The 12933-nt window shown below is 53.6% G+C and overlaps 1 protein-coding gene across 1 annotated transcript; it reads right to left on the bottom strand.

Moving 5' to 3' along the window:
- Nucleotides 1–2228: 2228 nt before the first annotated feature.
- On the bottom strand, nt 2229–12303 carry LOC144953633 (calcium-binding protein 5-like). Its single transcript, XM_078884221.1, has 5 exons — nt 12297–12303; nt 11408–11551; nt 8434–8543; nt 6911–7059; nt 2229–3756 (listed from the first exon to the last, which is right to left on the bottom strand). Coding segments are annotated over exons 1-5 (411 nt in total). The 3' UTR covers nt 2229–3755.
- Nucleotides 12304–12933: the final 630 nt, after the last annotated feature.

Raw genomic sequence — 12933 nt, 5'->3', positions numbered from 1 at the left:
TAGGGTTCAGTGTTAATCACTGAGGCTCACAGAGCCAGACTAAGGCTCCCTCCCATAGGGGTTCAGTGTTAATCACTGAGGCTCACAGAGCCAGACTAAGGCTCCCTCCCATAGGGGTTCAGTGTTAATCACTGAGGCTCACAGAGCCAGACTAAGGCTCCCTCCCATAGGGGTTCAGTGTTAATCACTGAGGCTCACAGAGCCAGACTGAGGCTCACTCCCACAGGGTTCAGTATTAATCACTGAGGCTCACAGAGCTAGACTAAGGCTCCCATAGGGTTCAGTGTTAATCACTGAGGCTCACAGAGCCAGACTAAGGCTCCCATAGGGTTCAGTGTTAATCACTGAGGCTCACAGAGCCAGACTAAGGCTCACTCACTCACCCACCTATTCACTCACCCACCCACTCACTCACCCCCTACAGCACTGTTAGAGGCTACCTGGGGTTCTTTGTCTTTGTGTCTATAGGCGCTGCTGCTGCTACTAACAGCACTTGCCCCTACAGCACTGCTGGAGGCTACCTGGGAGATATTTGTCGATGTGTCTATGGGCACTGCTATTCGCTACTACTGACAGCACTTTCCCCTACAGCACCGTCGGCGGCTACCCGGGGGAGCTTTGTCTTTGTGTGTGGTGAGTGAATGAGTGAGTGAATGAGTGAATGGGTGGATGAGTGAAGGGGTGGATGAGTGAGTGAGTGGGTGAGTTGAGTGAATGGGTGGATGGGTGAGTGAATGGGTGGATGAGTGAATGGGTGGATGGGTGAGTGAATGGGTGGATGAGTGGGTGAGTGAGTAAATGGGTGAGTGAGTGAGTGAATGGGTGGGTAAGTGAATGAGTGAGTGGGTGAGTTGAGTGAATGGGTAGATGGGTGAGTGAATGGGTGGATGAGTGGGTGAGTGAGTGAGTGAATGGGTGGGTGAATGGGTGAGTGATTGATTGGGTGAGTGAGTTGAGTGAATGGGTGGGTGGGTGAATGGGTGAGTGATTGAATAGGTGAGTAAGTTGAGTGAATGGGTGGATGGGTGAGTGTGTGGGTGAATGGATGGGTGAGTGAGTGTATCTGTGTGTGTGACACTTTGGGGAAGACAAAGGCGGCCGGGTGTGTGAGTGGTACTGGTCACCCACCCCATCTGTGTGTGGCCACAGATACGCTGCTGCTGCTGACAGCACTTGCCCCGACAGCACTACTAGAGGCTACCTGGGGGAACTTTATCTTTGCCTTGAAATGTGCATAAACCGACGTCAGTCGAGCAAGCACGAGACGATGACTTCGTTGTTATGGACCAGGAGAGGTTTTATTAACACAGCAGGTGGGTGGGTGGGTGAGTAAGTGAGTGGGTGGGTGAGTGAGTGAGTGGGTGAGTGGGGGAGTGAGTGGGTGAGTGGGTGGGTGGGTGAGTGGGTGGGTGAGTGGGTGGGTGAGTGGGTGAGTGGGTGGGTGAGTGAGTGAGTGGGTGGGTGGGTGAGTGGGTGAGTGAGTGGGGGAGTGGGTGGGTGAGTGAGTGAGTGGGTGAGTGAGTGGGTGAGTGGGTGAGTGGGTGGGTGAGTGAGTGAGTGAGTGGGTGGGTGGGTGAGTGGGTGAGTGAGTGAGTGAGTGAATGGGTGGGTGAGTGGGTGAGTGGGGGGGGTGGGTGAGTGGGGGAGTGGGTGGGTGAGTGGGTGGGTGGGTGAGTGAGTGGGTGAGTGGGGGGGTGGGTGAGTGGGGGTGTGGGTGAGTGGGGGAGTGGGTGAGTGAGTGGGGGAGCGGGTGAGTGAGTGGGTGGGTGGGTGAGTGCGTAGGTGGGTGGGTGAGTGGGTGGGTGAGTGGAGGAATGGGTGGGTGGGTGGGGGAGTGGGTGGGTGGGTGGGTGGAGGAGTGGGTGGGTGAGTGGGTGAGTGGGGGAGTGGGTGAGTGTGTGTGAGTGTGTGTCTATGAGTGTGTGTATGTGTGTGTGTGTCTGTGTGAGTGAGTGTGTGTGTGTCTGTGTGAGTGAGTGTGTATGTGTGTGTGTATGTGTGTAGTGTGTGTGTGAGTGAGTGTATGTGTATGTATGATTGTGTGAGTGAGTGAGTGTATGTATGTGTGTGTCTGTGTGAGTGTGTGTCTGTGTGAGTGAGTGTGTGTGTGTCTGTGTGAGTGTGTGTATGTGTGTGTATGTGTGTATGTGTCTGTGTGTGGGCTTATAGCGGCCTCTAGTGGCGGCTGTGGGTCACGTGACGCTGTTGGTGACTTAAAGGGAAAAGCTGACGACTACAGATTGGTGATGGTGGTGATGGGGATGGTGGTGATGGTGGTGATGGTGATGATGATGGTGGTGATGATGGTGGTGGTGGTGATGGTGGTGATGATGATGATGGTGATGATGTGGTGTTGATGGTGGTGGTGGTGATGATGGTGGTGATGGTGATGATGGTGGTGATGGTGTTGATGGTGGTGGTGATGGTGATGATGGTGGTGTTGGTGATGATGGTGGTGTTGGTGCTGATGGTGGTGTTGGTGATGGTGATGATGGTGTTGTTGGTGATGATGGTGGTGATGTTGATGGTGATGATAGTGGTGATGGGGATGATGGTGGTGGTGGTGGTGATGATGGTGGTGATGGTGATGATGGTGGTGATGGTGATGATGGTGGTGATGGTGATGATGGTGATGATGGTGGTGATGATGGTGGTGGTGGTGATGGTGATGATGATGGTGGTGATGGTGATGATGGTGGTGATGGTGATGATGGTGTTGATGGTGTTGGTGATGGTGATGGTGGTGGTGATGGTGATGATGGTGGTGTTGGTGATGGTGGTGGTAATGATGGTGGTGATGATGGTGGTTATGGTGGTGGTGGTGGTGATGGTGATGGTGGTGGTGATAGTGGTGATGGTGGTGATGGTGATGATGGTGGTGATGATGGTGGTGATGATGATGGTGGTGGTGATAATGGTGGTGATGGTGATGATGGTGGTGGTGATGATGGTGGTGGTGATGGTGATGATGGTGGTGGTGATGATGGTGGTGGTGATGATGGTGGTGGTGATGATGGTGGTGTTGGTGATGGTGGTGGTGATGATGGTGGTGGTGATGGTGGTGATGATGGTGGTGATGATGGTGGTGGTGATGGTGGTGGTGATGATAGTGGTGGTGATGATAGTGGTGGTGATGATGGTGCTGATGGTGGTGATGATGGTGCTGATGATTGTGCTGATGGTGGTGGTGATGGTGATGGTTATGATGGTAGTGGTGATGATGGTGGTGATGGTGGTGATGATGGTGGTGATGGTAGTGGTGATGGTGGTGATGATGGTGGTGGTGATGATGATGGTGGTGGTGATGGTGATAGTGGTGATGGATGTGGTGATGGTGGTGATGATGGTGGTGATGATGGTGGTGATGGTGGTGATCGTGGTGATGATGGTGGTCATGGTGATGATGGTGGTGATGATGGTGGTCATGGTGATAATGATGGTGGTGGTGTTGTTGTGGTGATGGTGATCATGCTGATGCTGCTCATGATACTGCTGCTGATGATACTGCTGCTGCTGATGATGATACTGCTGCTGATGCTGATGATGGTGATGATACTGCTGCTGATGATACTGCTGCTGATGATACTGCTGCTGATGATGATACTGCTGCTGCTACTGCTGATGATGATGCTGCTGCTGATGATGATGATGATACTGCTGCTGCTGATGATGATACTGCTGCTGATTATGATGCTGCTGCTGCTGATAATGATGCTGCTGATGCTTTTCTTCATTTTGACAACATCTTCACAAATTCTGCAACACACAGACACACACACAGACACACACACAGACACACACACAGACACACACAATGACACACACACAGACACACGCACAGACACAGACACACACAGAGACACACAGACACAGACACACACAGAGACACACAGACACACACAGAGACACACACACACAGAGACACACACACACAGACACACCCATAAACAAAAAGACAAACATCCCCCAGGTAGCCTCTAGCAGTGATGTTGGGGCAAGTGCTGTCAGTAGCAGCAGCGCCTATAGACACAAAGACAAAGCTCCCTCGGGTATTCTAGATTTGAAGCACAGACATAATTTCAACCGTGATGATGGCTACAAACTGAGTAATCATTGGAAAGATGTGATTAACCATGCAAAAAAGATTTAACTACACTTAGGTGGACCATCTTATTTGACAGAAAACTATTACAGGTTACTGATAGACAGCCAGTTTTATTTTACCATGTTTAGCTTTCTAGCAGGTTAAGCTTTCTTTCTTTTTTCACACTTTTGTTATGCAGGCCAGGCGTAGTCACAAACCGAACCTCTCCATAATAAAGGCTCAGTCAAATGTCGATTTAAAGCTGCTTTCGTGACTGCAGGAATTCATCTTCTTGGTTCTTTCGGTAAAGTCATGTAGAAGGGAAGTAATAAAATAATAAAAATAAAACATAATAAAATAATTCTCACGACGTTTCGGCCACAACGCAAGCAGCCGTCCTCAGGTGACCACAACGCAAGCAGCCGTCCTCAGGTGAGGACGGCTGCTTGCGTTGTGGCCGAAACGTCGTGAGAATTATTTTATTATGTTTTATTTTTATTATTTTATTACTTCCCTTCTACGTGACTTTACCGAAAGAACCAAGAAGAAGAAAAAGGCTCAGTCTTTTGTTATGCAGTCTATTCATAGTCTCACACCGCACCTTTAATCATTGGAAAGATGTGATTAACCATGCAAAAAAGATTTAACTACACTTATTTGGACCATCTTATTTGACAGAAAACTATTGCAGGTTACTGATGGACAGCCAGTTGTTTCACCAGGTTAAGCTTTCTAGCAGGTTTAGCTTTCTTTTTTCACACTTTTATTATGTAGGCTAGGCGTAGTCACAAACCGGACCTCTCCATAATAAAGGCTCAGTCTTTTGTTATGCAATCTATTCGTAGTCTCACACCGCACCTTACCATAATAATAAAAAGTGTGCCGTTCCTGGCCCTTCCCCCCTCAACCATTATATATATACGGAGTGGTATCTCCTGTAATCTCTCATTTACTTGACACAGCTGTCGTGGCTGTGACGGTTCCACCTGAAGACGGAAGCTTGTGTTGCCTCCGAAACGTCGTGATTTTTATTTTATTTTACTTTTATTAATTTAGATTTTTTTACCTACGTGACTTTACCGAAAAACCTAAGAATATGACTCCCCCAGGTAGCCTCTAGCAGTGCTGCAGGGGCAAGTGCTGTCGGTAGCAGCAGCGCCTATCGACACAAAGACAAAGCTCCCCCAGGTAGCCTCTAGCAGTGCTGCAGGGGCAAGTGCTGTCAGTAGCAGCAGCACCTATAGACACAAAGACAAAGCTCCCCCAGGTAGCCTCTAGCAGTGCTGCAGGGGCAAGTGCTGTCAGTAGCAGCAGCAGCGCCTATAGACACAAAGACAAAGCTCCCCCAGGTAGCCTCTAGCAGTGCTGTAGGGGCAAGTGCTGTCAGTAGCAGCAGCAGCGCCTATAGACACAAAGACAAAGCTCCCCCAGGTAGCCTCTAGCAGTGCTGTAGGGGCAAGTGCTGTCAGTAGCAGCAGCGCCTATAGACACAAAGACAAAGCTCCCCCAGGTAGCCTCTAGCAGTGCTGTAGGGGCAAGTGCTGTCAGTAGCAGCAGCGCCTATAGACACAAAGACAAAGCTCCCCCAGGTAGCCTCTAGCAGTGCTGTAGGGGCAAGTGCTGTCAGTAGCAGCAGCAGCGCCTATAGACACAAAGACAAAGCTCCCCCAGGTAGCCTCTAGCAGTGCTGTAGGGGCAAGTGCTGTCAGTAGCAGCAGCAGCGCCTATAGACACAAAGACAAAGCTCCCCCAGGTAGCCTCTAGCAGTGCTGCAGGGGCAAGTGCTGTCGGTAGCAGCAGCGCCTATAGACACAAAGACAAAGCTCCCCCAGGTAGCCTCTAGCAGTGCAGTAGGGGCAAGTGCTGTCGGTAGCAGCAGCGCCTATAGACACAAAGACAAAGCTCCCCCAGGTAGCCTCTAGCAGTGCTGTAGGGGCAAGTGCTGTCAGTAGCAGCAGCAGCGCCTATAGACACAAAGACAAAGCTCCCCCAGGTAGCCTCTAGCAGTGCTGCAGGGGCAAGTGCTGTCGGTAGCAGCAGCGCCTATAGACACAAAGACAAAGCTCCCCCAGGTAGCCTCTAGCAGTGCTGTAGGGGCAAGTGCTGTCAGTAGCAGCAGCGCCTATAGACACAAAGACAAAGCTCCCCCAGGTAGCCTCTAGCAGTGCTGCAGGGGCAAGTGCTGTCAGTAGCAGCAGCAGCGCCTATAGACACAAAGACAAAGCTCCCCCAGGTAGCCTCTAGCAGTGCTGCAGGGGCAAGTGCTGTCAGTAGCAGCAGCAGCGCCTATAGACACAAAGACAAAGCTCCCCCAGGTAGCCTCTAGCAGCGTCTATGAAGGCTGCTGCCACTGTGGCCACACACAGAGGGGGTGGGTGGCCAGCACCACTCACACTCGCCCGGCCGCCTTTGTCTTCCCATGCATCCCCTACCCCTCCCCCCCTCCCCCACTCCAAAGGGTCCCAGTCTCTCTCTCTCTCTCTACCCCACTCTTTCCCACACACACTCTCTACCCCACTCTCTCCCATGGACCCCCTTGATCCCCCTTGACCCCCCCAGGATCTCTCCACGATCTCCCCATGATCCCCCATTGATCTCCAATTGATCCCCTTGACCCCCCCCCCGTGACCCCCCATGACCCCCCGTGACCCCCCATGACCCCCCCATGACCCCCCGTGACCCCCCCGTGCCCCCCACCAGAGAAGTCGACCCTCCCGTCGCCGTTCAGGTCGAGGTCGCCCACGATCCCCCCATGATCCCCCGTGACCCCCCGTGACCCTCCTTGACCCCCCCGTGACCCCCCCGTGACCCCCCCGTGACCCCCACCAGAGAAGTCGACCCCTCCCGTCGCCGTTGAGGTCGAGGTCGCCCACGATCTCGGCCACCTCGGCCACCAGGAGGCGCTCCCCCAGCAGCGCGCGCAGCGACTCACGCAGCTCAACCTCGCTGATGGCGCCGTCACCGTTACTGTCGAACTGCGGGGCGGGGCGGGGGGGGAGGAGTGGGGGGAGGGGGAGTGGGGGGGGAGAGGGGAGGGGTGAGGGAGGGGGGAGTAGGGGGGGAGTATGGGGGAGTGGGGGGAGGGGGAATGGGGGAGGAGGGATGGGGGAGGGGGGATGGGGGAGGGGGGAGTGGGGGGGAGGGGGGAGTGGGAGGGGAGAGGGGGGGGAGGGGGAGGGGGGGAGGGGGGAGGGGGAGTGGGGGGAGAGGGAGGGGGAGTGGGGAGAGGGAAGGAGGGGGGAGTGGGAGTGGGGGGTGAGGGGAGAGGGAGGGGGGAGTGGGGGGGAAGGAGGAGTGGGGGGGAGGGAGGGGGAGTGGGGGGGTGAGGGAGGGGGGAGTGGGGGATGGGGGAGAGGGAGTGGGGGGTGTGAGGGAGTGGGGGGGGGATGGGGGGAGTGGGGGGTGAGGGGAGAGGGAAGGAGGGGGGAGGGAGGTGAGGGGAGAGGGGGGTGAGGGGTGAAGGTTAGGGGGGGGAGAGGGGGGAGGGGGGGTGAGGGGTGAGGGGAGGGAGGGAGTGGGGGGGGGAGGGAGGGGGGATGGGGGGAAGGGGGAAGGGGGGAGAAGAGAGTTGGGTGAGGGAGTGGGGGGAGGGGGGTGAGGGGAGAGGGGAGGGGGGAGAGGGAGAGTTGGGTTAGGGAGTGGGGCGAGGGGGGTGAGGGGAGGGAGGGGGGAGAAGAGGGAGAGTTGGGGGGGTGTGGTGGGAGGGGGGTGAGGGGAGGGAGGGGATGGGGGATGGAAAATGGGGGGGATGATGTTGACATTGATGACGATGTTGATGTTGATGACGATGTTGATGACGATAACGATGTTGATGACGATAACGATGTTGATGATGATGATGACGTTGATGATGACGTTAATGATGATGTTGATGATGACGTTGACGATGTTGATGATGACGATGATGACGATGATGATGATGACGTTGATGACGATGATGATGTTGATGATGTTGATGATGACGATGATGACGTTGATGTTGATGGTGACGTTGATGATGGTGACGTTGATAATGATGACGTTGATGTTGATGATGTTGATGATGACGTTGATGTTGATGATGTTGATGATGATGACATTGATGTTGATTATGATGTTGACGATGATGTTGATGATGACGTTGATGATGATGTTGATGATGTTGATGTTGATGATGACGATGGTGATGTTGATGTTGATGATGACGTTGATGATGATGACATTGACGATGATGATGTTGATGATGATGTTGATGATGACGTTGATGATGATGTTGATGATGATGTTGATGATGATATTGATGATGATGATGTTGATGATGATGTTAATGATGATGATGTTGATGACGTTGACGATGTTGATGACGTCACCTCGTTGAAGGCCTCACGCATCTCCTTGAGTCCTATCATGGCCGCCGTCTCCTCCAGGAGCTTGGGGCCCATCAGCTCCACAAACTCCTCCAGGTTCACCTTGCCTCCAACTCACATCGTCATCATCACCACCATCATCTCACCACCATCATCACCATCACCATCACCTTGCCTCCAACTCACATCGTCACCACCATCATCACCATCATCTCACCACCATCATCACCATCACCTTGCCTCCAACTCACATCATCGCCATCATCTCACCATCATCATCACCTTGCCTCCAACTCACATCGTCATCATCATCACCATCATCTCACCACCATCATCACCATCACCTTGCCTCCAACTCACATCGTCACCACCATCATCACCATCATCTCACCACCATCATCACCATCACCTTGCCTCCAACTCACATCGTCACCACCATCATCACCATCATCTCACCACCATCATCACCATCACCTTGCCTCCAACTCACATCGTCACCACCATCATCACCATCATCTCACCACCATCATCACCATCACCTTGCCCCCAACTCACATCGTCACCATCATCATCACCATCACCTCGTCATCACCATCATCATCATCACCATCATCTCACCATCATCATCACCATCACCTTGCCTCCAACTCACATCGTCACCACCATCATCACCATCATCTCACCATCATCATCACCATCACCTTGCCTCCAACTCACATCGTCACCACCATCATCATCACCATCATCATCACCATCACCTTGCCTCCAACTCACATCGTCACCACCATCACCATCACCTCACTATCATCACCATTACCCCATCAGCTCCACAAACTCCTCCAAGTTCACCTTGCCCCCAACTCACATCGTCACCACCACCGCCATCACTTCGTCATCATCACCACCATCATCATCACCATCACCTCGGTGACACAGTGAGTGACACAGTGAGTGACACAGCGAGTGAGTGACACAGTGAGTGAGTGACACAGTGAGTGAGTAACTGAGTGAGTGACACAGTGAGTGAGTGACACAGTGAGTGACACAGTGAGTGAGTGACACAGTGAGTGACACAGTGAGTGACACAGTGAGTGAGTGACACAGTGAGTGACACAGCGAGTGAGTGACACAGTGAGTGAGTGACACAGCGAGTGAGTGACACGCACAATTCATGTTGATGTGCTGGTATAGTTCTGTGAGCTCCAGTTCCGTGGGCATGTAGCCCATGGCTCTCATCAGTGAGTGACACAGCGAGTGAGTGACACAGTGAGTGACACAGTGAGTGACACAGTGAGTGAGTGACACAGTGAGTGACACAGTGAGTGACACAGTGAGTGACACAGTGAGTGACACAGCGAGTGAGTGACACGCACAGTTCATGTTGATGTGCTGGTATAGTTCTGTGAGCTCCAGTTCTGTGGGCATGTAGCCCATGGCTCTCATCAGTGAGTGATACAGTGAGTGAGTGACACAGTCAGTGAGTGACACAGTGAGTGACACAGCGAGTGAGTGACACAGCGAGTGAGTGACACGCACAGTTCATGTTGATGTGCTGGTATAGTTCTGTGAGCTCCAGTTCTGTGGGCATGTAGCCCATGGCTCTCATCAGTGAGTGACACAGTGAGTGAGTGACACAGTGAGTGAGTGACACAGTGAGTGACACAGCGAGTGAGTGACACAGTGAGTGAGTGACACAGCGAGTGAGTGACACGCACAATTCATGTTGATGTGCTGGTATAGTTCTGTGAGCTCCAGTTCCGTGGGCATGTAGCCCATGGCTCTCATCAGTGAGTGACACAGTGAGTGAGTGACACAGTGAGTGACACAGCGAGTGAGTGACACGCACAGTTCATGTTGATGTGCTGGTATAGTTCTGTGAGCTCCAGTTCTGTGGGCATGTAGCCCATGGCTCTCATCAGTGAGTGACACAGTGAGTGAGTGACACAGTGAGTGAGTGACTGAGTGACACAGTGAGTGAGTGACACAGTGAGTGAGTGACACAGCGAGTGAGTGACACAGTGAGTGACACAGTGAGTGAGTGACACAGTGAGTGAGTGACTGAGTGACACAGTGAGTGAGTGACACAGTGAGTGAGTGACACAGCGAGTGAGTGACACAGTGAGTGACACAGTGAGTGAGTGACACAGCGAGTGAGTGACACAGCGAGCGAGTGACACAGCGAGCGAGTGACACGCACAGTTCATGTTGATGTCCTGGTATAGTTCTGTGAGCTCCAGTTCTGTGGGCATGTAGCCCATGGCTCTCATCAGTGAGTGACGCAGTGAGTGAGTGACACAGTGAGTGAGTGACACAGCGAGTGAGTGACACAGTGAGTGAGTGACACAGTGAGTGACACAGTGAGTGAGTGACACAGTGAGTGAGTGACACTCACAGTTCATGTTGATGTGCTGGTATAGTTCTGTGAGCTCCAGTTCCGTGGGCATGTAGCCCATGGCTCTCATCAGTGAGTGACGCAGTGAGTGAGTGACACAGTGAGTGAGTGACACAGCGAGTGAGTGACACAGTGAGTGAGTGACACAGTGAGTGACACAGTGAGTGAGTGACACAGTGAGTGAGTGACACTCACAGTTCATGTTGATGTGCTGGTATAGTTCTGTGAGCTCCAGTTCCGTGGGCATGTAGCCCATGGCTCTCATCAGTGAGTGACGCAGTGAGTGAGTGACACAGTGAGTGAGTGACACAGCGAGTGAGTGACACAGTGAGTGAGTGACACAGTGAGTGACACAGTGAGTGAGTGACACAGTGAGTGAGTGACACTCACAGTTCATGTTGATGTGCTGGTATAGTTCTGTGAGCTCCAGTTCCGTGGGCATGTAGCCCATGGCTCTCATCAGTGAGTGACGCAGTGAGTGAGTGACACAGTGAGTGAGTGACACAGCGAGTGAGTGACACAGTGAGTGAGTGACACAGTGAGTGACACAGTGAGTGAGTGACACAGTGAGTGAGTGACACTCACAGTTCATGTTGATGTGCTGGTATAGTTCTGTGAGCTCCAGTTCCGTGGGCATGTAGCCCATGGCTCTCATCAGGGCGCCCAGTTCGGCGTTGCGGATGAAGCCATCGCAGTCACGGTCGTACTCCTTGAAGGCCGCACGCAGCTCTGGGGGGCGGGGGGAGGGGGGAGGGGGGGAGGGGGGAGGGGATGGGGGGGAGGGGGGGAAGGGGGGGCGGGGGGGAGTGATGGGGGGGTGAGAGGGGGGATGGCAGTTATCAAATACCGTCTCAGCCACAATCACCACCACTCACCACCACTCACCACCACCCACCACTCACTACCACCACACTCACCACCCCCACACTCACCACCACCCACCACACTCCACCTCCACTCACCACACTCACCACCCCCACACTCACCCACCACTCACCACTCACCATCAATCACCACCACTCACCACCCCCACACTCACCACCCCACACTCACCACCACTCACCACCACTCCCACAATCACCACCACTCACCACCCCCACACTCACCACCACTCACCACTTCCACACTCACCACCACTCACCACCACTCACCACCCTCACACTCACCACCACCACTCACCACCCCCCCCCACCACTCACCACCCCCACACTCACCACCACTCACCACCCCCACTCACCACCACTCACCACCACTCACCACCCCCACACACACCACCACACACACCACCACTCACCACCCCCACACTCAACTACTCACCCCCACTTACCACACACCATCACACTCACCCCACACTCACCACCCCCACACTCACCCCCACTCACCACCACTCACCACAATCACACTCACCACCACTCACCACAATCACACTCACCACCACTCACCACTCACCACCCCCCCACTCACCACCACTCACCGTCCATTTCTCCTGTTCCAGCTCTCTGTCCTGAAACAAAAACACAAAGACAAAGATCCCCCGTGTAGCCTCTAACAGACTGTAGGGGCAAGTGCTGTTAGCGAGCACCTATGAAGGCCGGCACGGCACACGATGTGGGTGGGTGGCCAGCACCACGCCCGGCCGCCTTTGTCTCCCCAGTGGCGATGTTTACACAACGTACCGGGTACTCATTTGAGGTTCAATCGACCTAGGGGAGGCCCAGGACCGGTTCGGATAATCGTCACTGGCGGTGTGCCGTGAGAGGGAATCGAACTCGGGTCGCCGGGTTCGTAGCGCAGCGTAGCGCTACCCGCTACACTACACACACATACAGACACACACATACAGACACACTGACACACACATAGACACAGACACACACACACACACACAGACACACTCACTCTTTCTCAAACTCACTCTTACTGCAGAACAGGGGAAATTCACTCACCCACACGGCCATCGTGAACCCCACTGACCCACCCACCCACTCATCCACACACTCACCCACACGGCCATCGTGAACCCCACTCACTCATCTACTCGGCCATCGTGAACCCCACTCACCCACTCACTCACCCAATCACTCACCCACACGGCCATCGTGAACCCCACT

This window comes from Lampetra fluviatilis, chromosome 79, assembly GCF_964198595.1.
Source record: "Lampetra fluviatilis chromosome 79, kcLamFluv1.1, whole genome shotgun sequence".
Classification (NCBI taxonomy): domain Eukaryota; kingdom Metazoa; phylum Chordata; class Hyperoartia; order Petromyzontiformes; family Petromyzontidae; genus Lampetra; species Lampetra fluviatilis.
Note: the sequence above shows the minus strand (reverse complement) of the source record. Positions and strands in the feature narration are given on the sequence as shown.

Bases quoted from the DNA above. Each gene is read 5' to 3' on its own strand.
- LOC144953633 (XM_078884221.1), bottom strand. The intron at 8,544-11,407 runs GTGAGTGTCACT...TGACGATGTGAG, and splicing joins CCAGCACATCAACATGAACT to TTGGAGGCAAGGTGAACCTG. The intron at 7,060-8,433 runs GTGACGTCATCA...CCCGCCCCGCAG, and splicing joins TGCGTGAGGCCTTCAACGAG to TTCGACAGTAACGGTGACGG.